Source organism: Hirundo rustica, chromosome Z (genome assembly GCF_015227805.2).
Source record: "Hirundo rustica isolate bHirRus1 chromosome Z, bHirRus1.pri.v3, whole genome shotgun sequence".
NCBI classification, from domain to species: Eukaryota; Metazoa; Chordata; class Aves; order Passeriformes; family Hirundinidae; genus Hirundo; species Hirundo rustica.
Genome location: NC_053488.1, coordinates 55,265,269 through 55,292,434, shown reverse-complemented (window position 1 = coordinate 55,292,434; position 27,166 = coordinate 55,265,269). Strand labels below are relative to the sequence as shown.

Sequence of the window (27,166 nt, the reverse complement as noted above, 5' to 3'; positions counted from 1 at the left end):
AAAAAAAGTAAGATAATTGTTTAGCTAGTCAGAATATGATGGATCAGAGGAGATACACCTGGCAACAGTGAGTATTGATTGTCTTGTATAGTTCCATAGTTAATCTCAGATTCTTCATTGCTTGTTTGTGTTAGCATGTAATGGTTCTACTGTTATTCTTAATGTAAACAGCAGAAATGCTTCTCAGAGTTTATTATACAGTACAGTACAGTATTTTTACTGCAGGTGTAGTGCACATGTTTATATTTTGGCATAAGTAATTCTGTGAAGATGTAATTTAACATTTCATTTCTTAGTGAGATGTGTAATTCAGCTCAGATCCCTTTCCTTGTATAATTCATTTTTAGAGCAGAGCTTTCAGAGCTCTGTCAGGGTTTTATAATTTTTTCAAACAAACAGTGTAGCACCAGTATTTGTGATTAGCAGAAGTTCTCTTCTGCTAATGGAGAAGTTCTCCATTCTCCCCTCAACAACTAATTCATACAAATGTAAGGGAAGGGGCTTGGAATCTTTCCCTAAAGATATCTCTTAAGAAATGAAGGATACCAAAGGTGTGCCTCTATGGAGGCCATCCGTGGTCACCAGAAACTAGTCCACAGGATGATTAAGCAGTTCTTGTTAATTTCTAAGGGATAATCTCCTCTTTACATTTCTGTCAGCATTTTATGTAGAGGGGTGATTTATTTTGGTAGTATGTAATGGCTTTTGTTTCCAGAACCACTGCAACTAGGACATAATACTGTATTTTGGTAAAGTAATGCATTAATTTCTATATTTCAGAAGTCACATAAATGAAATTAACTTTGGTAAAATGTACATGAGAAGCAACAATTCTCTATTTTTCTCTACTAAATGTTTTCAGTACTAATTGTTACTGTTCCATAATTATATTTATACCACAGAGGATCTTTATCTTGTTTATCTGTGACTCCTATATCTGTTGGAAGGTTTTTGAGAAAATACTGAGTAATTTTGAACTGAGATTTTTTTTAGATGTCGAGTAGCTCTTAAGACTAATATCCAAAGAAAGGGGTTCTGTTACTAAATTATGTTCATCTGCAGTAGCATGAATGACATTCAGATTCACTTTATATCTTTTTAACAAGTTAAAAAAAAACCCCTATTCTGGTGTCCATTATAATGATGCAAGGATGAGGTCTTGCATAATAAGAAGGGAGTAGCAGCCTGAAACTATGTGTTATTGAAGTTATGGCTGAGAAATAAATGTGTAAAACTTGAGTCAAGGTCAACAATAGAATTTGTAAGAAAGAGGACAATATATGTAATTTGTAAGAAAGAGACAAAGTATGTGGTATTAAGAAATACAGCTACAACGAAGGTATAAGCACATCAGTTGAGGAGAGGTGCAGCAGTTATCTCAGCAGCTTGCACGAGCAGGGCATGTAGGAGGGCGCAGGCACACCCCAGCTCCTCAGCTGAGCTCAGCTGGGGGTTTTTGCCCACCCAAGTAGAACAGGCCCAACAGTGATTCCTTATGGTTGAACACTGTTGCGAGAAGAAGGTGGTGACCCAGAGAGCTTCTTCAGAAACACGCAGCTGTCCAGATCTTCATCTGCGGAGTGTGTTAAAGCCTGGCATTAGTACCAGAGGGCAGCAGAGAGACAATGCCTGCATGTGGTATCACCCAGTGGATGATCTTTTATTGGATGGGGAGGGGGGACATTGTCAGAGAGCTTTGTCACCAAGGGTGAGGAAAAGGCTGAGGTACTTCTTTGCGTCAGTCTTTAACATAAAGACCTGTTATCCTCAGGACAACCAGTCCCCTGGACTGATAGACAGGGAGAGGGAGCAGAACAGGAGGAAGTAGTGACATTCTGTAGTGCTTATACACTCACAAGTTTGTGGGGATGGATGGGATTCACCAAAGGGCAGAGAGATCTGGCAGGAGAGCTTGCCAAGCCACTCTTGCACCCAAGCAACTCTCTGCATGAGGTGGAGGTCCCAGAAAACTGGAGGCTGGCCAACATGACTAGAGAGCTAGAAGGAGGATTCAGGGAACTACAGGCCTGTCAATCTGACCACAATGCCAGGGAAGGTTATGGAACTTATTATACTGAGTGCAGTCACATCCCACATATAGGACTACCAGGGGGTCAGGTCCAGCCAGCATGGGTTTAGAAATGGCAAGTCCTGCTTGACCAGCTTGATCTCCTTTTATGACCAGGTGACCTGGCTAATAGATAAGGAAAAGGCCGTGGATGTTATGTACCTGGATTTTAGCAGATCCTTTGACACCATCTCCCACAGGATTCTCCTGGAGAAGCTGGCAGCCCATGGCTTGGGCGAGTGCTCTCTTCACTGGGTTAAGAGCTGGCTGGAAGGCTGGGCCCAGAATGGCATTTGTGGTCAGTCCCTACTGGGATTCCACAAGGCTCAGTCCTGGGTCCAGTCCTGCTTAACGTCTTTACTGATGGTGTGGATGAGGGGATTGAGTGTACCCTCAGTAAGTTTGCAGACAACACTAAGCTGGGCAGGAGTGTTGATCTGCTGGAGCATAGGCAGGCTCTGCAGAGTGATCTGGACGGGCCGAGTCAAGGGCCTGAGGCCTGTGGCGTGAGGTTCCTGCACTTGGATCATGTCAACTCCATGCAGTACTACAGGCTGGAGGAAGAGTGGCTGGAGAATGGTCCAGGAGAGAAGGACCTGGGGATGCTGATTGACAGCTGGCTGAGCCAGAGTGTGCACAGGTGGCCAAGAAGACCGATGGCATCCTGGTCTTTATCAGAAACAGTGTAGCAGGACCAGGGTAGTGAATATCCCTCTAGGCAGGGGTGATGCCCCAGCTCAACTCCTGTGTTCGGTTCTGGGCCCTCCGCTTCAAGAAAGACATTGAGGTGTGGGAATGTGTGTCCAAGAAGGGCAACAGAGGTGAAGGGTGTAGAGAGTAGGGTCATATGAAGAGCAGCTGAGGGAGCTGAGGCTGTTTAGCCTGGAGAAAAGGAGGCTTGTGGGGGATCTTATCACTCTCTACAACTGCCTGAAAGAAGGGTGCAGTGAGATGGGGTTGGTCTGTTCTCAAAGTCATTTAATGACAGGACAAGAGCAAATGTCCTCAAGCTGTGTCAAGGGAGGTTAATTTTGGATGTCAGAAAGAATTTCTTTACTGAAAGGATTGTTAAATACTGGAATGAGAACAAATAACCTCAAGATGTGTCAGGAGAGGTTCAGTTTAGACATTAAGGAAGAATTTCTTTACTGCAAAAGGTTGTTAAAATATTGGAATGGTCTGCTCAGGGAAGTGGTAGAGTAATCATCCCTGGACATGTTCAAGAAAGAACTGTATGTGGCACTTGGTGTTATGATTTAGTTGACGTGTGGTGTTCAATCAAAGGTTGGGCTTGATGGTCCTGGAGCTCTTTTCCAACCATAATGTCTTCTGATTCTATGATAAGTAAGGTAAATTTTAGTAAAATTTGTCAAGAGTTGTCTTTTCTATTTCTGTGCTCTTCAAAGTATTCAGTTTTAGAATATGACTTACTACACTGCTTTCCAAAGCTGAAACAGACCTGTAGGTTGAAGAGCTATTGATGGCAAACTGCCCTGTGATCTAGGAAACCAAGATAAGTTACATGTGCAATCGTGTTGTGTTCCCTTGTTGAACAATCATTCCAGTTATGCTTGATTGAATACAAGAGTATATGATCATCTGTGAAAAATCTTGAGACTCAGTCATTCAGCACCTATTAGAAGGTCGAAATACTAGTCATCTGCTTGAAAGTATCTGACAGGAACATGAACATTACACAGATACCTTTATAGAAGAATTTTTTAAATTCTTCAATCAGTGCTGCAAAATTTTATTTATTTGTATCTTTAATTTTACCTGGTTTGAGAAAGCATAACTGTGTAAGTTTAAGAACGTGTGTGTTTGTAAAGTATTAGTGAGCTTAGTCTATGTAATTGCCTTTCTAAAAGCTATGTATTCATTTTAATTATGCAATTTGTCTAATTTTTCTTTACTCTTACTTCTTCCTTAATAAATGCTGTACCCATACTATGTCTGAATGAATTTTTGGTGTTTGGAAGTTCAGCACAGAAACATCCATCTTAATTTCTCATGATAACCTAACTATAAAAATTACTCCCTTTTATACCATAGCAATGATAGTCTGTTGCCCTTCTTATTTATACTGTGGATAACACATAAGCCTAGGTAATCATAGTTTGTGGTCATTGAGAGTGCTAGGCAGGAAAACTGGGGTTTGAGGATTTGCTTGTCCATTTAACCTGCTGTATTTAATAGAGTGACAGCTGAATTTGAGGAACAGAGCCAGTGAAAAACATGGTATAAATTAAAAGACTCCATAACCCGGGGGAATGCCGACAACTAGTGTAATTGGATACGTGTGACAGCCTGGCAACACTTTGTTACAAAGAGAGAAAGCACTGACATTCTATTTCTAAAATGTTTATTTTTAAAAACCTAAATATTTAGATAATGTTTATTTGTGAAATACTTATTGCATGGCATTTTTATAGAAGTACAGTAGTTCTTATGTAATATGTGAGTTTTGAAGAAAAATTCCTTTATCTGAAGAATATCTCTCAGTGCCTGACTTTGATCTTTTGTGAAAAAAAGTCAAAATTGAAAACAAAATTGGAATATGTAAACTAATTTCATGTGCCAAGTATTAGATAAAACATTCTCGATATAAGCAATATTGGATTCAGTGTAACTGAAGGTGACAAAGTATAGCCTTTATCCTATGATTTAAATGTAGGTTTTAAGAATTTTGTTAATTACAAGGGGAAGAAATGAAAGCAACATGAACAAGTCAGAAGGATGGTTTTGACCAGGAAAAGGTTAATTTTTTTTTTGGTAGCGATGAAGCAACATTGCCAAGGCCCCAAGGTTATTGTATACCTCCTCAGGGCAGTGGCAGGAGTAGGGGAAGCAGACTCTCTCTTTTCCAGGGAAAAGGGGTTCCTTCTGGTTGACAAAATGTGGCTGCAGTTGGATTAGGCTCAGCAATGAGCATTCTGCAAATAAACCACCCTCACTTTTGTATACTTCTGTTATTCGTATTGTTGCTGTTACTGTTTTTTTCTTACCTCATTGCTTTTCCCAGTAAATTGTTCTCCTCTCAACTCATGATCCTTGCCTTCTGTTCCTCCACGTCTCAACTCCATCCCACTGCTGAGGGGAGGGGAAGGAAAAAAATGGGGGAAGCAACTGTGAGCACCTGTGTGGTTTTGGAAACTCTCAGTGGGGGTATTGACTCATTCATACCATTCCTAAATCATGTAAAGCTTTCTTCCCATCTTCTTCCCTTTCTCACATTCTCCCTTTCCCATCTTGCATACTTCTGAATAACAAATATCTAAGTTAAGACATAAACAATGTTTTTAGTAATGAACTCTCAAAAGTGAGAAAAATATTTTTCTGGTTTAGTAATCAAAAATTTTCTATTAATTAGTAATACTAATGGGAGAAACGGCGCTCACTTTTAAAATTTCAAAGGTTTATTAAACCTTAACAAAACACAACAAAACACTGAATAAGGAAAAAGGCAGCACACTGGGAGCAAACAACTTGCCTGTCATGGGTGCATCTACAAAAATGGGTGCTCTGCTTTTTTTACTCCTGGGAGTTCCATTAGGCAACCCTGGCCCCTCCCAAAGTCTGCCAATCAACTCTTCTTTGCTATTTATTGGTAGAAACTGCTCTCTTGCAATTTGATTAGAGGTCAGGTGTTGCCATGCCACGCCTCCTAGCAACAGGCTTTCCCCATTACATGCCTTCTCTCCACATGTCCTGGACAATCCAAGCTGTCCGGTTAGAACAATACAGAGGTGGGGGAAAGGGTACTATGGGGAAAACAGAGGACATTTAAACAACAAACCACAATAACATAACTATATATCAATAAAGCTTCTCTTAACATACACACAACATTCATTCCTTAATTATGAGAGCCAATCATCCCATTACTCATTTATAACACTAAGAAATAGTACAAATCTAAAAATCTCATATTTCTTATAAGATCTTACTTGTATGCCCAGAATGAGTAAGTCATTTTGCAATTTTTAGAATTGTAGCATGATTATTTATTTTTACCCTGTAAAAATTATAAACAATCTTTATCACAGAGTTCTATTTTAATTTTTATAAGTTATCCAACTTAGTACAGGAATTTCTATATAAGGAACACATAAGCCTTAAGTAGTTCATTTTTTTTTTTGCTTCTGTTATTTGTCTTATATCTTTCAGTCTTAGTGATGACTAGGTGGAAGTCTTTGAGTCAACACATCTTACTAAGCAAGCCAGGTTTGTTTCTTGGTTGTTGGCTGAAGGAGGTAGAATTCTTGTGTGTGAAACTTGGAGGGCATTAATGAAAGGCAATATCACTTGCAATTAAGCCCTCCCATTTCTCATGCTTTATCTATTAATATTTAAGCCGCTGTGCAGCTGGCATTTCTTCAGTTCCTCTCAGTTATGTAAAATGATGATGTTGTTCTCCAGCCATAAGTTTCATATCTCTTGTAGTTTTGGCACTTTACTTATTATTTTCAGGAAGAATTCATACATATCTTCATGTAATTTTCTTGACATTTTTTCTTCATTTATTTTTTTCTCCCTTCTTCTGCATCATGTTTTTGCATAATTTCTTGTGCAACATGAAGTAGTAATGTGCAAGCAAATGGTTTGAGAACTTCTTCAGAAACAAAGACAGAGAAGGTTGACATGATTCTAAGATTCAGTAGAGAAGTGACTTTCTGACTAGTACACTATGTGCCACTCACTTGGCTTCTTATTCTGAGTGAGGATTCCAAAGTGCCTAACAAAGCCAGATCTCTGTGTTTAATCTGCGTCCTGAAATCCTTCCTGGGATTCTGCTCCTACAGGATTCTTGTCATTTCTGTCAGCAGACCATTCTGAGTACAATAGCTGACATTTTCAAAGAGATTTGTCAGGAAATGCTTTTTCACGGTTGTTTTAAACCACTGTCTTGGATGTGCTGAGGTCTCCTCAATGCTGCTGGTCATTCATTTTGTGTTTTTGAGTACAGAGCTTGCTCAGGTTAAACATTTGAGTAAGCTGAAGGACCAGAGATACCATTGTTTGCCTTGGTACAAGGAGGAGACCAGTCAACCAGATGCTCTTGGATGTGGCAGACATTATTCATCAGTACTTAAAATGACATCAAACATGTTTCTGTAGTATTGCTTTAGGTTTGCATGGCCTGTTTTCGGAAGCAGGGGAGAAGGAGGTGGCTTCTGTGAGAAGCTGCTTGAAGTTTCCTCAGTGTCTGGAAGAGCCAATCCCTTGTGGCTCCAAAGATAAATGTGCAACTGGCCAAGGCTGGGCCAATTAGAAATGGTGGTAATGTCCCAGTGATAATGTATTTGAGCAGAAAGAAAATCAAGAAGTTGTTATTGCAGCTAGAGTGCAGTGAGAACACGTGAAAAGGAAACTCTGCAGACACCAAGGTCAGTGGAGAAGGAGGGGGAGAAGTGCTCCAGGTGTTGGAGCTGAGATTCTCCTGCAGCCTGTGGTGAAGAGTGTGGTAAAGCAACTGTGCCCCCGCAGCCCTTGGAGGTCCATGGGGATGCAGAGATCCACTTGCAGCCCATGGAGGAGCCCCACACTGGAGCAGCCTGTCCTTGAAGGACTGCACCCTGTAGAAGACTGACTCATGATGCAGCAGTTTGGAGAGGACAAGTGAGATGGACTCATGTTGTAGCAGTTCACAGAGAACTATTGTTTATGAGATGGACTCACATCAGAGAAGTTTGTGAAGTACTGTCTCCATGAACAGTGGGAGGGACCTCACAGTGCAGCAGGGGAAAGACTTCTCTCCCTGAGCAGTGGAAGAAGTAATGCGTGATGAACTGATCACAACCCTCACTCCATGTCTCCTTGCACTGCTGGGGTAGGAGGAGGGGGTGGAGGGAAGGTATTCTCATTATCCTGCTCTGATTTTGTTAATAATATACTTAATTTGTGTCTCTAATTAGAGCCTTTTTCTGCCCATCATGGTGTTTGAAGAGTGATCTCTCCCAGTCTTTATCTCAACCCATAAACCCTTCATTAGATTTTCTCTCTGCTGTCCAGCTGCCAAGGGGAGGGAGTGAGTGGCTTTGGTAGGTGCCTGGCATCCAGCCAGCATCAACTCACAACAAGTATAAATGGTCCCAAAGTGTCCTTCCATTTGCCTTTTCTGATTTTGCCTGTCAGATGTATTTTCTATTTGAAGATTTCATATGTGGTTCATCTGCCAAATGCTAAGCATGTTGTGTGAAATTCAGATGTCCCAGATGTCCCAATCCATTTATTTCCTGCAGTTGGACAATAGGTTTGAAAGACAGGTATCTGCTAGGGAGAGGCGGGGCCTCTCTAGGAATGGGGAATTCCTATCCATTCTCTCCAAGTTATTATAGTTTAGAAGATTAAAGAGGCTTTTCAGTCAGAGCTATGGGGAAAGGAATAACAGTTGTTTACTAGTAAATATAACAGGACAAACAAACAACAACAACTACAGCAATAATAATAATAATAATAAACAGAACCAAGAACCTTGAGGGGCTTTGTCTCACAAGCCCAGGTGTCTTGGTTTGAAAAGACAGGTGTCTGCGAAGGAGAGGCAGGCCTCTCCAGGAAATGAGGAATTCAAATCCTTCCTTCCATGTTATTATAATTTGGAAGATTAAAAAACCCTTTTCAGTCAGAGCTATGGGGAAAAGGAATAACAGTCCTTTACTAGTAAATATAACAGGACAGACAAAAAACAACAGCAATTATAACAATAGTAGAACAGAACCAAGAACCCCGAGGGCAAACGGTGGAAGCTCCGGCGCTGATGGCTGGAAGCCGGGCAGGTGGACTGTCCTCCGCAGGCAGGGGGTGTCCTCGGCAGGCAGAGGTGGCAGTGCCGGAGAAGCCGCAGCGGCGGGACCCGGGCTCACCCAAAATCCAGCAGGACAGCGAAGAAAACTCCGAATTCCTGGGTGCTCCAACAGATGGTAGAATTCCCAGGGCCAGACTTCTCTGCTACCCGTGGACTCCAAGCAGCCAGCCGTCTCTGATCCGTGCTTCCCGGAAGACGAAAGCTGAGCGCTGCGTGACCCCCCACCCCCCGCTCCCTCCTGGAGCTTTTCTCCCTCCCCCAAACTAAGTGATCAGCTTCTTTTTGTCCAGGTTAAGCACTTGGCATTTAGTCTCCTAGCAACTTGGGGGGTGGGGGGAAAAATTCTACAGGGAACTTAACCCTCAACACCGGGGCAGTCTGATATCTTGGGCCCTTCCCCAAGAGCACCAAGCTGAAACGGTGGGACTCTCCGGCGCTGATGACTGGAAACGGTGGGTTGTCCCCAGCAGGCAGAGGGGTGTCCTGGCAGGCAAAGTGAGCAGTGCTGAAGAAGCCGTGATGGCTGGAGAGGGCTGGCCCAGCTCCAGCAGGGCAGGCGAGGAGCTCCTGGGCACTCCAGCAGATGATGGATGGTGGTAGAATTCCCTGGACCAAACCCTCCATTAACAGTGGACTCTTTACGTAGCTAGCAGTCGCCCAACCATCCTCTCCGATGCTGAGTGCAAGAGGAGAGCACAGCTCCCGGAGCACTGTGCCTTTCCCTCCCCCAAACTTAAGTGATCTTCCCCCACCCTCACCACTTCTTTTGTGTGTGTCAAGCACCCTCTAAGCATCAGTATTTAGTCTCTTAGAAACTTATGGGGGAAAAAATCTATAAGGAAAGAAAAAAAAAGCAAAACCAAACCTAACCCCCAACAGGAACCTTTTAGAGATATATCCTCATTTTTGGTATTTTCCAAATCATTATGTAGATGACTGCAGACTCTTAAACTAGCCTTTACCATAAGTTATACTGTGCTCCTTTCTCACTGACACTTTCGTCCAGTTCTCTCTTTTAAAAAATTCTTCAGAGACTGATCTTCTTGCCCTGCTTTCCAAGACCTCCAGATAGTGCAAATCAGAGTAAGGACTGTCTACGCAGAAGGTACTAGCTGGTATCACTGAAAGCTGAACTCAAGACACAGCTGTGTGTCCTATCATGATCTCTCCAGAAGGACGGATATTAGTTGTTCATCTTCATGGACTACAAACTTCATCTTGCCCCTGACATTTAAGGATCAATGGTGATCACTTTCCATGTTTTTCAGCATCACAGTATGATTGCATCTTTAATTAGGAATACCTAGCATTTTAAGACTTTTGTCTCTTATATTGGATTACAAAATCTGGCTAGATTCAGCAGTCAGTTGCAGGGATTTTCTTTTCCATTTATGCAACAATTTTCCTGAAAACTTGTACAATTAAATTATCTCTGAGTTTTTTACCCCTTTGTAAAACTTGTTTGCATTGGGAAGAGGATATGCCTTAGGCAGTCTGGAGAACAAATACCCAGGAAATGGTTTCACAAGCCTCATTTCCTTTGGAAAGTTGACCGAAAAGCAGGAATATAAAAGAAGTCAAGTACAAGAACAGAAGTTGAGACAGCAATTAATTAATTAAATAGAGTTTGTTATAAAAAACAGTAGGAAACTTTTTAAATTTAACTTCATTTCACAAATTTTGCTGTGAAGGAGAATAAGCTGTAGACACTGAGGAGAAAGGTGTTATTGTAGGTGGTATGTCACTTATGCTATGATGAAAAGCTTTTTTTTTCTGAAGGGAAGTTATAGGGATGCCTTTAAGATTATTTAGTCAGTTCTGCTATCCTCTTAAAGTTTCTGTGTAATCAAATATTCACAACTGTGGTGGTGCAAAAGTTATTTTATTAGGTTTTAAAGTGTTTTATATAATTAATTTACATGTTTTTTATGAGAAGTTTTGTAAAATGGCTTGTTCCCTGTACCCCTGTTCTTCCCAATGGTTCTTACCCCTTATATTGCTGTCAATCCCCTCTCTCTCTCTCTCTTTGGGCGCCCTGTCTGTCACCTTGGGACCCTTCCCCAAATTCTGGAAAGTTCCAGAGAGCGTGTCAAGTTATAGGCTGGTGCCCGGGGAATCCCCTTTCCCCCATTGCAGGGTGGTTCTCCTGTTGAATGTTTACATCCCTAGTTCCACCCTGAGTTAACCTGGTTGGTTAATCTGTTGTTACCACCTCTTGTTCCTCCCCTGTTTAAAAGTTACTGCCCGACCATTGTACGGGGTCTCTCCTGAGTAGCAGCGGTCAGGTGCGGGGCTCCTGTTTGGTCTCCCCCTAAATAAAACCCTGCTAATCCTACTCAGAGAGTTGCCTTTCTATCCGTTGCCGTGGTCGTGACTACCAACAAGTCCGTCGCAGGGTGTGGGGAACCAAGATCCCACCGGGAGGAGAGAGCCAGTCAAACTAGCGAATTGTGCCACGGTGAGGAACTGAGCTAGCCCGTGAGCCTGCGCTTCCACGCGCACAGTGGACACCGCTACACGCAACCAAAATACTTTGTCTTTTCTGGGCTTCATCATGATTTTGCTGGTGCACTTTGGGAACAGCGAAGGTTTCTTATGTGTTCAGTACTTAAGTCTGATTTGATCTGTTGCGTGCTTTGAAGGTTTGGGTGAGAGGCTGACTAGGAAGCTACTCCTGGATGTGGTGTATGGGGTAAACAAGCAAGCAATTAAAACAGAATTTGTCTTGCAAGCTTGAAAATACCTAACACATTTTAGGTTGTGTGTACTCCAGTATACATACTCTGCTGTACTTATGTCCTGGTTATAGACAGGACAGGGGTAATTTTTGCAGTAGCCAAGTGGTTATTCTCTATCACCTCCCATCATTGCCATAGGCAGGGAAAGGTCTTCCAGTTGAGGGTACTGTGGGGGTGGTTCATTTATGGCAGATTGCTATTTGATGAGCTTTTTTGCATGTGAATCATTTCTTGTACACCCCGTTATTAATATTGTTGCTGTTACTGTTAGTTTCTTACTTCATTGCTGTTTTCAGTATATCGTTCTTACCTCAACCATAATCTTTTACCTTTTGTGCCTCCAATACCCCTCTCCATCTCATGGCAGGGGGAGGGGTGAGTGATGCTTGGTTTGAAGTGATTCAGTGGGAGTGCTAAATTAGGGGACACTATTCCTAAACCAGAACAGCCTTATTTGGCACCCAGCTTAGGGTCAAAGGTTTCAAATAACAATACATCTGACCAGAGTGGGTTTGAAACAAATTTAGTTTAAGCATTTGTTTTATTAGGTACAGAACCACTGCTCACACTGTGATCGGTTCATGTAGGTGTGGTACCTAACCCTGTATATACTTCTGTGTGTGCACTGTGTGTCCACCACAGTGCTCTTTTTTCAGAGCAGAGAAAGGGATCAGGATGGCTTTGTTGCTATAGTGTGTGATATCAGTTCACGACACAATAACATTAAGGTCAAGGAAGTCATCTGGGATATGTGCTCAGTGTTCCTCTCCTACCCTGGCCTCGGGTGCAACCTCTGAGAATTCTTTAGTTATCATACCCAGCCTGTGAGGGGAAGAGGGAAGGAAGATTTTCCCCACTTTTTCACCCCCTTTTATTCCTTCACACCTGTTACAACAGCTTTTAAGAATTTTGAATTCCCTTTGGATGTTAAGAAAAGCACATTGTTGCTGCTAGGTCTGCCAAGTCTCCTCAGTGTGCCATGTTTAGAGTCAAGAAAGATATTTTTAAGAAGGTCATCTGCACCAAGGGTGTGTAGTTATAAATGGCATGAAATGTGGGAGAAAATGGGCCAGTATTTGAAGGTCTGTTCTGCTCCAGTGGTTTTGAAGTTCACTTCTGAATAACTGCAGGATCCTGATGAAGTGGCAGAATATTTGAAAAAAAAAAGCTGTGGCAGTCCCAATGAGGCAAGCAGTTATGCACCATTCTGGGCTTTGGCTCCTATTTATTGGTTGCTGCTTGATACTAGACATCTCAGGGGTAAGAGGGAAATCAGGCCAGCAGCCACTGTGGCCACTCAAACTGCAGCTGAACTGCAAGAACAGCCCATGCTGATAGAAAAGGAGGAAGAGGCGGGGCCAGAGATAATTACTGATCCCTATCCCTGGGTGAGCTGCAGTGTGCAAGAATATTTCAGCCACCAATCTGACCTGGCTGCTCCAGTGCTGCAATATCACAGCTCACAATACAAAACTAGATGGCAATGAGGCTGAGCAGCTGGGATCCCTGTGCCAGTTTGTGGGCTTGACAAGGGGGTTGGGAAGAGGACAAGCCCTGGAGATGACACCTGTCAAGTGTGAGAGAAAGGTGCTCTCTCAAGGGTGATCTAGTAGTGCACACAGGCAGGTGTGACACCATGGAGGAAGGTACCCAGTACCTGAGAGATCTGGCTGTGCTGGAGGTAATCTCTAGGGATCCAAATAACGTGCAGTCCCCTGTAGATCCAGATGAAGTCCAGTGTGCACCATCCATGTGACAGAAGTTTGTATGGAGCACATGATGATCATGCACCAACTCATTGGCATTCATGTCCATGAAAGGAGGAGAGCAAAGAAAGTGCTTTAGGTGATTACCTAGCTACAGCAATGTGATGATCGTCTTTTTTTCCTCCCCGCTGATCTGCATCTTGTCTGTGGAAAGACTGTCCAAGACTGTGGACAGACTCAAAAGACTTGAGCAGGTTAGAGAATTGTCCCATGCACCTCCAGTATGGACCTGCTATTGGGAGCAAGTACTCCTCTGCTCAAGAGAGAGGGTACAAACCACAAGGTAACCTGTGTTTTTTTGCTGTGTGACCACAGAGAGGATGTGAGGAAGTGAGATGGAAAACCAGCCTCTGTGCTGGCCGCACAGGTATGTGAGTTGAGAGGAAGAACAAATATTGGAGGAAACTCAAGGACAATTGCAGCTCCAGTTTCCAGTGGGCAAGTCCTCAGACAGAATTCAAGGGCTGATGTCATTTCCAATCTTCTTGAAAGGATCTCCAGTTCATATTTACAAGAAATAGCAATGAGTACCATGACCAGAACTGGAGGCCCTGCCTCCAGTCATGTGGACAATCAGATCTATTGGACTGTGTGGATCCAAAGGCTTGGCACATCAAACCCACAAGAACCTAAGTCTTTAGCTGACACTGGCACCCAGTGTACCCTAATGCCATCAAGATATGTAGGGGCATAATCCATTTCTATTTCTGAGGTGACAGGGAGCTGGACAGCTGGCTGTATTGGAAGCTGCAGTGACCCTGACTGGGGATGAATGGCAAACACAAATGGGAATGAATGCCCGTTGTGACTGGCCCAAAGGCCCTATGCATCCTGGGCATAGATTACTTCAGGAAGAGGATATTTCAAGGATCCAAAAGGACATCATTGGTCTTTTGGGATGGCTGATTGTATTGGGTTTGCATGACCTGCTTTTGAAAGTAGGGGCTATAGGGAGTGTGGATTCTGTGGGAAGCTTCCTCAGCATCTGGCAGAGGTGATGTTTGGCAGATCCAAGTATGTATCTGCTGCTGGCCAAGGCTGGGCCAGTTGGAAATGGTGGTGATATATTTAAGAAGGAGAAAAGAAAGAAAACTATTGCACAGTTTTTATTGCAGCCAGAGAAGAGCGGAGTGAGAATATGTGAGAGGAGCAACCCTGCACACACCAAGATCAGTGGAGAAGGAGAGAGGAGCTGAGAAGCTTGTGAGATGCAGCCTGTGGTGAAGACCATGGTGAAGCAGCTGTGCCCTTGCAGCCCTTGGAGATCCATGGAGGTGCTGAGATCCACCTGCAGCCCATGGAGAAGACCCACACTGAAGCAGGTGGATTCCCAAAAGAGGCTGTTACCCTGTGGGAGGCCTGTGTTGGAGCAGGGTCCTGGCAGGGACCTGCAGACCTGTGAAGAGAGGAGCCCATGCTGCAGCAGGCTTCCTGGTAGGACTTGTGACCCCATGCGGGACCCATGCTGAAGCAGCCTGTGCCTGAAGGAGTGAGCCCTGTGCAAGAGTGACCCGCATTACAGCAGCGTGGGGAGGACTGTTGCCCGCAGCATGGACTCGCCTCTGACAAATTTGTGGAAAACTCTCTCCTGTGGGAGGGATTGCCTGTGGAAGTAGTGGAAGGACTCCTCTCCCTGAGCAGTGGGAGAAACAATGTATAATGAGCTGACCATAACCCCCGTTCTTTATCTCCCTGTGAGCCACTGTGGGGCAGAGCTGGGACAGAGGTAGGAGTGCAGGAAAGGTGTTCTTTGAGATCTTATTCTTCTCAGTATCCTGCTCTGATTTTGTTAGTAATAAATTCAGTTATCTCTAATTTGAGCCTGTTTTGCCCATGATGGTTTTTGGTGAATGATCTCCCCTGGTCCTTGACTCATGAACCTTTATTATATTTTCTCTCCCCGGTCCAGCTGCAAAGAGGAGTGAGAGAGAGGCTTTGGTGGGTGCCTAGCATCCAGTCAGTGTCAATCAATCACACTGCTGTAGAGACAGAGAACATTACATAGCTTTACATTAAGTCTTTGAGAGGACCCTTCTGCTGTGGGAGTGCTGAGGGTTGAAGAATAACAGGTAATGGTCACTACCACAACAATGCAGTGTTGGCAATATCACACCAACCAGGGCTCTATGACCCCCATCCATGAGATGAGTTATGAATTGCAGCACCAAGGAGTGGTCAGTGAGACATTCTCACCCTTTAGAGCCCTATATGGCCAGTGCATAAGCCCAGTGGAGAGCAGAGACTGACAGAATTCTTGTGGTCTGGAGGAAGTCACATCACCACGGAGCACTGCTGTGCTCTATGTGCTGGAACTTCAGTATGAACTGGAGACCAAGGCAGCAAAGTGCTGCCATCATTAATGTTGCTTAATGTTTTTTCTCCATTCTTTTAGCAGCAGAGTGCCTGCAGCAGTTTGCTTTCACCTGGAGGGTATCTAGTACATCTGCAATTAAGTGTCTCAGGGCTGGAAACACAGCCTCACTATTTGCCTTGGACTTACCCACTGGAATAGAGTGTAGATATCACTGAATGACAGCAATGGCCAGCGCTCTAGCTTTATACTGACTTGTGTATGGCAGCAAATGCCTTGTGGTGATGGCTAAACCAATGGAAAAAGACAAATTGGCAGCAGAGAAGTAAACCGATCTATGCTGCTGAGTTGTGGCAGAATCTCACTGCTCAGGTAGAGGAATTGGCTGTAAAAGTACATCATGTAGATCCACACACACCCAAGAGTTGGGCTACTGTAAAACATCACAACAATGGATAGGTGGATTTGGGTTGTCAAGATTAAAGTGTCTTGGGTAGACCTGGACTGGCAGCATAAGGCGAATTATTTCCAAGCAGTGGGCCCAGGACACATCAGGTTATCAGGGAAGAGATGCAACATAAAGATGGGCTTGTGGTAGAGGGGTGCACTTAATGATGGACACTATTTTCCAGGTGTGCACTGCATTTAAGCAAGCAGGTGGGTAAAGCCCCTGTGGTGTGGTGGATGATAGTCAAAATATAAATATGGAATGATTTGGCAGGTTAATTACAATGCACTCAGGCAGGTCCTGAGTTCACTTTACACTGCTGACAGCAGTGTAAAGAACCACTGGATGGCTGGAGATGTAGTCTGTGCCTCACACCTCTTGCCTGGAGCACTATCTTCAGCCTTGGAGAGCAAGTCCTGGGACAACATGGCACCCCAGAAAGAATTGAGTTGTACAACGGGACTCTTTTCAAAAATAGACTCATAGACCTCATGGCCAGAGAGCGTGGTATTGAGTGGATATCATATTCCCTCTCATGCACCAGTCTCTGGAAAAGTTGAATGATACAGTGGACTGTTAAAAACTACATTGAATGCAATGCATGGTTAGACCTTCATACATTGAGGTCTGTACTTAGCAAAGGCCACTTGGTTAGTTAACACTAGAGTCAGTTCAGTTAACCACGGATTGACCTGGCCCTACCCAATCAAATCCATACCAAAGAAGGGGATAAAATTTCTGTGGTGCATATTAGGATTGTCTTAGGGGAGACACTTGGGATTAGTCCTGCTTTAAGCAAAGACAAACCTGTTAGTGGGACTGTTTTTGCTCGAAGACCTTAGTGCACTTGTTGCAAATGCAGTTGGATGGGGAAACATGATGTGTACATGAAGGGGATTTCATTTTAGGTGAGAGCAGTCTGTTGTGTTTTGTTGTGTAATATTAGTAGCTGAATGCCATAAGTAGCATGGAAAGTGAGTCGGGACTGCTCCAGATACACCTGTCATGCGCTCCTGATGCAGTTTGCAGTTTGCAGTTTGCAGTTTGCAAGCACCTGACAGCACACCAGCCCTCCTGACCTGGAAGACATCCAGAGCAGATAGAGCTCACAGTCACAGACTCAATGAACTCAACAGACATCTTGGACATTGAAGATGGAGATAGTACCTGTGCTTGTGTATATCCACTATATGTGTATTGTTGGAAGGTGTAGGATTTGGGCATTAATTATATGGTGAATAATAAGGAGTGGATAATGTCCTGGCTCTTTCCAGGACAGGGTTATTTTTAGCAGTGGCCAGGATGAATCATGACTAGCACCTGGAGGTTATCCCCTACCACCTCACATCATTGCTGGGGGCAAGGGGATGGCATTTCTTCTGGTTGTGAGGAACGTGGCAGTCATTTGCTCAGAGCAAGTTTCTGTGTGGTGGGCTTTTCCAAGTATGAATCAATTGCCTTTCTTGTATATCTTTTGTGTATTTCATGTAACACTGTTCCTGTTACATTTCTGATCTTATTACTGTTTCCAGTAAATCGTTCTTTTCTCAACCTGTAAGCTTTATCTTTTACAATTCTTCTCTCCCTCCTGCCTCAGGGAGTGGGGGAGGAGAAAGGGGGAGTGTGCAATTCTGCATGGTTTGGAGGGTTTTCAATAGTGATTCCTAAATCACAACATGGTAAAAATTGTTAGATTGTAATTATTTTATTTATGAGGTATTTTTCTTAAAGAGAGGCAAACATATGCTTAGCAGTGCTTTTGAAAGTGAAAAACATAGCTGAATAAGAATATGAGACTGCGTTGTGCTGTAGAATCTGAGTGATTATCATAGGTTGGCACAATTTTGTTTTCTAGATATAGAGAAATGTAAAATGTTTTTTCCCTGCCCTAACAGTGGCGTAGGTTGGGGGAAGGAGGACAAGGACCTATCAGAAAGCAGGCTGGGATATTGACAGCTAAATTGACCAACGAGTAGTGTCAGTGCGACTTCGGAAGGAACATTTAAAACTGATCTGCTGACACTGCCCACTCTCTTGCTCTGGTGATCTGCCATGAGGTAACTGTGGTCGGGGCCGGGCCCAGGCCCGGCCGGGCTTTCAGAAGCTGCTGCCTGCATGGAGAGCGGGGGGAGCCCAGGTTGGGCCCCCCATTGCCGGCTGGGCCGGGCCCGGCCGGGCCTCTGAGAGCTGCTGCCCGCACGCAGCGGGCGGCGGGGGGAGGCCTGAGTCAGGCCCTTCTGCCTCTGGGTGGCTGGGCCGGGCCCAGCCGAGCGCTCTGAGAACTGCTGCTCGCATGAAAGCAGCTCGGGTGAAGCCTTTTTTTGCAGCTTAGTGATAGCTCTGAGCTGGACTGCCCTGGATGAGACCGAGGGGTGGAAAAATGGACATTTGCCGGTTTCTTCTACCAGCGTGGCCTTTGCAACCCCAGGCAAAATTTAACCTTTTCTTAGCAACACAGAACTTTTAAAGCACAATTCTTCCTCGAAAGAAAGAAGAAAGAAAAACAGAAAGTACATGGAACAGACACTGCATGAAGTCAGTTAGATGAGAAGTGAAAGAACTAATAATATTGGAATAGAATTGAAGAAGTGGACATTTTTGACCGGACTTTTCTAAGGTAAATTATGAAGAAATGAACTGTTCTTGGCAGAGTCTTAGTATTATCTGGGTAGAATGCTATTCTAATCAAAATTAAGGACTGGTGTAGTAGAGATTTATTTGGGAACTGTGAAACCACCGCTCCTGGGTCAAAAAGGAGGTCTCAGCCTTTTGAGACAAAGATAATTTTAGATCAGAAGAAGTATTCGTAAATAATACCCCAGATACACTGAGAAGCTCTGCAGATAGAACATCACAGTCTGCAAAAACTCTGGGCGGCAGCAGAATGTGTATCAGAGAGCATTTGACTATTTTGTGTTATAGCAAATATCTTCATTAAAAAATCTTAAGACTCTTCTCCTAAGTGTTGAGTAGTTATGTCTAAGGTGTGAAACTGACTGAAATTCCTAAGTTGTGTTTTTTTCTGTGTTGTTCAATAAGAAAGTTAATAGTTTGTAAGAGGAAAGAAGCGTGTTTTTAAAGTTTCATTCTGTTTTAGGTTTTTTCCCCCAGCTTTCTTTTTTTTCTATTCTTTTAGTGTGTGTTAATAAAAGTATTTTTTTGTTCATTTTTAAGCTTAAGGCCCCTTTGTTTATTTTTCTCCTAATCTCTCCCTCCCAGAAAAATATTAACACTAAAACCCCTACATTAATTACTGTTTCCATCCGGTTTCATTAAATTAAAACCATTACAGTGATGCATTGTCCATGAGGCAGTATCACCTCAAGCTTTACAAGCTGATGTAATGTCAGCAAAAAAAGTAAACATTTCATTTAAAAAAAAAAAAAGAGGAAAAATTTTAAAAAACCAAGGAAATTTCATGGCCAGTTAAACATTTCACATGACTCTCTGTGGTACTGCTAATAGCAGTAATAATAGTTTTTAGGAAAAGAACCCCAAATCCATTACATTTATAGTATGAAACAAACTTTTAAGAATGTGGCTGTAAACTTGGGCGAATTTAAGATGCATCTCTGTGGAGAGCTTCTGTATTTCATTTTTATAAAATGGACATCTCTCATGCTCTCAGATTTAAATTGAGTAGTAATGAAAGAAAATAGAGTGTGTAGGAATGGAGGGACTGAATCCTTTTAAAAGCTGTGGTCACAGACTTTTTTTGTAATTCTTTTTAAATATAATAATTTCATTGGGAGGCTATTTCCTGTTAAAATTTAGCAATTCTGTGTCTGATCTACTGAACAACAAGACCTTAAAGGTCTTGAAATTTCTTTTAAATACCATTGTTCTTAAAGTGTATTGTGTTACGATGGAGGATTTTTCCAATAAACAAGAAAATAAAAGGCTTTTAGAAGTAGCTAGTCAGTATCTGTAAGGTTTTCAGTTGAGAAGAGTATACTTTCAGTTCTTTACCAGTGTGCTAAAAGATAAGTTCTTTCAGAATAGTCCTTATAAATCTGTGCAATTTTAGACACTAATGATGAGCAAAGACAGGAATGCTGTAGCAGATGCTTTTCAGAGCATAGTTCTATGAGGGATTACGGGGGGAGGGGGGCGGGGGCGGGGGGTGATAAAGTATTACCTCTTCTTTCTTAGTTTCTAATTCCCACAAAATGAGAAAACTCATATATTATACCTAAATAGCATTTCTTATTGCTACAATTAGAAAGACAATTCTGCAGAGGATGCACTGTGAGTCTCATATATATATTATGTTCTTGCTCTTCAGGAAAAAAACGGCCATTCAGTCTTTCTGGGAGAAGTAATTATTTGTCTTAGACATTTTCTCACACCTCTAGGCAAAATTTACTCAACACTTATAACCCTTATAACCTCTATTTATTGTACAGTTTTTTGGCTAAGAAGATTATAAGAAAATATTGAGTAGGTATTTTTTAATCTCTTTTCTATGCATGTCCTAGGTTACAATGTAAGATGTGCCCAAAGTATTCTATCACCATCTCCATGAGCTGGTGAAACTAGGTTGGGCGGTGTTTCCCTTGCCCCCTCCCTCCAGACTATCTTCTGTTAATGGCCCATCAATGCCCTGCTGCATGACTCATAGATAACTCCCTCCAGGAGCTATCTCTGTTTAATGGGCAATCAAGGACTCATTGCAAGACTGATAAAATGGTATCAGCCCATTGTGAGATGCTCTGCCCAGGGGGAGGAGCCAAGCATTCCAACTGGATATAATCTGGGATTTGGGTCAGCACAGGCAACCTTACCCACTGGATTCCCAGAGGACAAGAGCTACCAAACCTTTCTGCGGGAACACTGCTTCAACAAGACCACTTCATCTGGACGGCTACCACCACCACAGGGTATCAGGCTGTATTCTGACTCTGTCAGTGATCTTTTGTACTATTGCATGTGTTTTATTTTATTTTACTTTTTTTTTTTTTTCTCTCCTATTAAATTGTTTTTCTGACTTGGAGTCTCTCGCTAGTTTTGCTTTCAAGCCAGAACAATGCATTAATGATTACTTTAGTCTGCTTATTGGTAATTATTGTTTTAATTGAAAATTATTTTAAAACATTGTTTTAATTGAAAATTATTTTAAAACATCCATCATTCATGAAGTACAATAATTTGACAATGGAATTGATCAATGTAGTCTTAATGAGTGACAATGCCAGAGTAATTTTGTCCTGTGTTTGTATGTTCCATTAGCTGAAAAATTGATTAGTAAATTATTTTTCTGTAAGGCCTTATACCATATATAAAGAAGACAGCATTGCATTAGATTTATCCCTTAAAATTAAAAAAAAAAAAAAACCCAAACTTATTAAATAGTAATAATAATATATTATATATTAATATAATAAAATTATAATTATACATTAATAAATATATATTAATATATAAAATATAGCAGGAATGCAGGCACCCCCCCCAAAAAAAAAGGCTGAGAAGAAGCATCTTGAATTTTGAAAACCAAAAAAAGAAAACAAAATAGTTGTATACAGACTCACTTATGTATTGTCACACTTACGGTTTTAGTAACCGTATAGACTAATAAGGAGGTAGGGAAAGCTACTGGATTTAGAGGTAGGATTCTTAATGCTTGTAGGCTTCTTGTATAAGGGTGACTTGTTTATAAATGTTGGACCATGGATTATACACTATGAGATTCCAGCTGCAGGATAACCAGCTGAGAGCTGAAGATGATACAGGACTGTTTCTCTCAAGAGTTACTCAGAAAATGGCCATTTCTTCTTCACTGAAGGTTATGAGATCACATTATCCTTTATTCCTTTCTTTTGACATAACTACTCAGGAGTTTTCTTGTGATTCCAGATGGCATGTTCTTCTTTTGAAGTCGCTGCCTTTGACCAATAGCGTTTGATTATGTAAATGAGAATTCTTTACTTATCTTTGAACATTTTTTACCAGTCCAAGTAGCAGCAAATCTTAAAAAGCAGTGCTGATTCTTTTCTATTCTTAGCATTTCTCTTCCTGTGGCTCAAAGATCTGGGGAGAGACAACAGGGAAAACCCACAGATTTTAGTTATAAATTCCAGCATGTACATATGCCTGCAATACAAGCCTAAGCTACATAGTTTGAAGAAAACGACAGATATTAAAAATAGTAGCATATGCTATTTGTCAGAAATGTGCATTTTCACAGTCCCTTTTGACAATACTATGATTTGAGTGCTGATATAGCTGCCTTAGATCACAGCACTGCGTTCTGATATTACAGCTGTAGGTGGAAGGCATAGTTTTCTGTTTCATCCACAGCGAGGAGTCTGTTTCTTTAGTTATATTTTATTCCCATTCTCTTATTTGATGAGTTTTATGGCAGAATTTGGAAGGGAAAGGTATTCAAAAGGCTTGCAAATGAGTATTTAATTATAGATACTTAGAATCTCTTTAAAAATATAAAGGAAAATGTTTTAAGTGTGTGGTGGACAATAATTTATGAATATAAAATTAACATTCAATTTTAAATGTTAATTAAGTTTGTCATATAAGTTTACGACAACAGCAAATATGGAAAGTCTTCAGAGGGAACATTGCAAGATGATTTTAGTAAAACTTATTTCAAAGTTATTTGTAGCATTTAAAATATTTAGTAAATAAAACCATCATGAAGACCTGTGTTTCTGTTTCATTGGTTTGGGTTTTTTTGTATGCATTAAATGTCTTCCTTTTTTTTTTTTTTTTTTTTTTTTTTTTTTTTTTTTTTTTTTTTTTAAAAAACAACAACAACAACAACAACAACAACAACAACCACTATGGTATTCTTTTTGTAAATGTGTATGCTTCAGCAAAGTGTGCAAAATAGGTGAAAAGCAATTTGGAAAATCTAAATAGAGATCTTGTATACATGTGAGCAGGAACAAAAATGGGTCATGTCCTTTTATAGAGAGAATTTTTAATTTTCCTTTTCTTTTACAAGTCGATTTTAAACTGTAAACAATTTTAAAGGATTTTTACAACTGAAAATTGGGTAAAAAGCTTCTACCATGTCAGAGCAGAGCTCAAGAAATTGCAGTTTTTAAACAGATTTCTTGATTATGCTCTATGTGATTTTCAAAATAACTTTGAATATTTAAATATACAGAACATTAGGAATTTCACACTGAATAGTAGTATCTCAGGCCACTGCCATCATTCTTGCTGCCTGCTGTGTGATTGCAGATGACATCTTCTGTGCTGTAAAGTGGCTGGAAACGGTTATGCAACTAAAGCTAGATAAAGGAAATCATTGTTAAGGTCTCATTGAAAGCACTAGCTGAGTGATGAAGAATCTTGTCATTTCTCTCATTCGGTAAGGATGTTAGGGTAATAAAGAGATATCTTCTTTAAGATCAGAAACAGTAACAGAAAAAAGCTTCAATGATTTGGCTAATTCTCTATACTTTCAATGCTGCAGTTTGACATATCCCTCAAATTATGGGTACATTGAGATGTGCATATTCAACAGATAAAAAATTCTGTTCAAGATTTAGCTAAATGCTGTTTTTACGAACTGTATGTCTGAGAAAAAAGGCTTATTATAGTAAATACAAATATTACAAATTTATCTTAGAAATCCCATGGAATTTCACATGTATGTTTGTACTAGAAGGTTTTTACAATTATGTTTAATTTAATTGTTTAATCAGAATGAAGAAATACCCAATTGGAACTAAATATCAATTTTATAATTTTTTTCCATTTGATTGACATTGAAAAAGAAAGCTCACACACAAAAAATGCTTTTCAATGGCAAACACTATAAATTTTAAAAGCAAAAAGTATCTCTTCTATTAACTTGAGTCTTTGGTTTTTTTAATAGGCCTAATGATTTTTGGTAAAAATAATTCCATAATTTACACTTATAAGAAGTGGGAAATCATTACAGTGAGGTTAAATCTTGTTGATACCATGGATTAAAATAAGAGAGCTAAAAAATATTTCTTTTTAAGCTAAACTGTACATAGGTAAAGTTTATTGAGTAGCTACTGGAAAGATTGACAGCTACATCGTTTTAATGTTGATGACCAGTCCTCTAACGTGTTTTGTAAAGAACTAGACCTTTTAAGATAGGGACTAAGAGACTTACACTTGAAGCAGGTTCTCTAAGACCATTTGTCTCAAAACAGACAATAGTTCATTGTAATAGTAAATTGAAATATGATGGAACGATACTTTTAATGCAGCCTAATAACAAGGGTTAAAATAATCTCCTTAACCGAAAAAGTGGGTTATTAGTGTCTAAAATACTTGGACAAAATTTCTAGTTTCAAAAAAGAGTTCTCTCCCATACTTTTCCAAATTTTTCCAAGCATTTTAAGAAATAGATTTCTTTGTTAAAAAACAAACATTGAGGGTTTTGCCATCAGAGGAGGGCTGCATCATACTGGTTCTTTGAGAGCATCAGCAACTATCTGCTCTTTGGAGCAACAGGACAGGAGGGGAAAAACCCAAATGGCAGGGGAGGGCCCTTGCTAGCTGAGGCCCATCCTGCTGCCCCCAAGGAGATAAGGATGGCAGGCAGCAAGTTGGTGGTATAGTTCCGCTTGGAATCCATATCATCAGTTAGAGTCTTTTGGTGCACTGAAGGCCCTGGCTCTGGTTATGCAAAATAAGAGTAAAATTTTTTTCTCAATTATGCTAATTTACATCTTGATTTTATGGTTTTTTTTTTCTTCTGAAACATTTTTGGGTTTAGATTTTCAGAAGAAATTAGTATTAGCCATCTAAAACAGTATTTAAAAACTGAATAATCAAATGTTGCTTTTCTTTCATAAACCAAGATTGAAAAGAATAATTACTTTGTTTTGACAAGTGAACCAAAGAAGTATGACATAGAAGTCTTACAGGAATGCATGCATGAAAACTAGGCTGTCATGTTTACAAGGTGATTTTTTTCATTTGATGAATTTTTCAAGCAGTCACTAGTCTGTAAACTATACTGATATTTTTTCCAAGGAACACAAGCTTCTTTTGGCTGTCCTTTAATGAAAAGAGTTAGGATTAAATAGAAATACACTATTTTAATTGTACAGCTATTTTATGACAACTAACTCATTCCAAACTGTTAGTATTTTTTCAGTATATGTATATATATATAAAATCTATTCTACAGTTCATTTTACACCAATCATTAATTGTTCTACAAGACAGTTAAATAAAAGATGGGTTTGAGTTCTAGGTGTTGAATGGAGTTAAAATCACATTCTTTGTAAACCCTTTATAAGAGAAAAGGGAGTGTGACCGAGTCTATTGTGAGTAGTATCATATGTAAAAAAAGAGCTGAATTTTCAGTATTCCTTTTATCTCAGTTCTGTAAAGCGCTGTTTATATGCTTTCCATTTAACTTCTACTTTTAATTAGTGTCTTTAATTGCAGTAACATCTGTTAAGTTTTATATTAAAAGACTGACATCTCCTTAATGGTTTAGGAGATGTATATGGTTTACATTCTGGCTTTTTCACCAACAAGTGATTGAGTTTCAGCTACATCCCAAAATGTTGCAAGTGTTTGAATTATTTGCAAAGGGGTATTCTGTAGCTTCTGAGAATTTTTTAAAAAAAACCAACAACAATTTAATCACAAAATCTTTAATACTGGTGTGCTGTTAATTGAGATGTACGAGAGGACTTTTTTTTTTTTTTTTTTTTTTTCCCCCTAGCATTGCTTTGGAAGAGCAAAACCAGAAATGTGCATTTCTGCTACTTTTAAGTCTACACTTATGACCAAAACCAATCATCTTGACCTTGCATCTTAAATCTCTGATGTTCTTTTTAAACATGTTTTTTCTAGACAGTTCCCTTAGAAAAATTCAGTCTATTTTTCTAGTAGTGTCTCTAGATAATAACCAACACTGTAGTTGCTTTGTAAAAGAATATTGTTTACAGGAAAAATAATGTATTATTTTTTGTTGTCCATACTGCATGCATCTGAATATTATGTTTGTTCCTCATGTTGTTGGTGCAATATAGATAGTATTAAATACGACATACTAAATAGTAGACATGAAATATGCTGGTTATTAAGAAGGTTTCAGGTTTTGTGTAATATTTTTCTTTAATTTTGGTAGTAGGTCATCACTGATGGTAGAATCAATTTCATTTTTTCTCAAAAAGAGGATGCAGAAAAAAACAGAAAACAGGGAAAAAACCCCAACCCTACTAATACTTTGCCTCCGATATAAAGACACAGAGGTGTATTAGTTTGAATAGGCTGGTAGATTTGACCCGTGTTTAGCAAGATGAGTACAAAGCAACATGAATCTTGGTTTTTAGTCTGGCTTTTTATGTTTGCATGTATTTGCAATGATGTGCTGACTTTCCAGAAAGCAGTTACTCCTTGGACAGAAATTATAAGCATACAGAAAAGAAGCTTACTGTGTAATGTGTTTATTTTTAGTTTCCATTCATAGTATTGAGAATTTTCTTTCTAAGTCTTAAAAGAGAAAAAAACTACTGCTGTGATTAAAGCAACAGAACTGATTTCTTTAAACTAAAGAAATACAAGATACTATGAAACTTATCTCACCATTTGCTTTCCTGGTTTCCCTCTGTAGCAGACTATGCAGCAGTATAATAAGCTAATATTTATATTATTATATAATCGAATATCTCCAAAGAAAAAGATGTTGTATACTTTGGTACTTCTAGTCTGCATCTTTCCGTTATTTAACCATTTTGCTGTATTTGTTTTACAGATTCTAAAAATGGAGTGGGGAGGAGAGTATTCTTTTGATTCTTCCAATTTAGACTGTTTGTTAAATGTCCTCCCTGGAGAACTGGAATTTCAACAAATCCTTAGTGATCTTGATGAAAAAATAAAGAAGAACTCTTCCAGGTAAAGAGTATTTTATTTATATCCAAAATACTAGTGAAACTCATTGCATTTGGGAAGAAATGTGGCTTAACTTACCTTTATTTTCTAGTATTAGGTTAAAATTCTGAGAAATATTTCAGCAGTAATTTTATTTTAACCACTTGAGCATTTAAGAAATTTTTAATGCCATATAA

At 40.3% G+C, this 27,166-nt stretch overlaps 1 protein-coding gene across 4 annotated transcripts in view; it reads left to right on the top strand.

Annotated features, from left to right (window-relative positions):
- Window positions 1-27,166, top strand: part of KIAA0825 (KIAA0825 ortholog) — a 242,871-nt gene that overhangs the window by 16,114 nt on the left and 199,591 nt on the right. For 3 of the 4 annotated variants that reach the window (XM_040089698.2, XM_040089700.2, XM_040089697.2), the window contains exon 2: window positions 26,854-26,993. In XM_040089698.2, the coding sequence (XP_039945632.1) occupies window positions 26,863-26,993 (131 nt within the window). In that variant the 5' untranslated portion in view covers window positions 26,854-26,862. Of the gene's footprint in view, window positions 1-14,976; window positions 15,104-26,853; window positions 26,994-27,166 lie in introns of those variants that run through there. The other variant, XM_040089699.2, reaches the window with a different exon arrangement.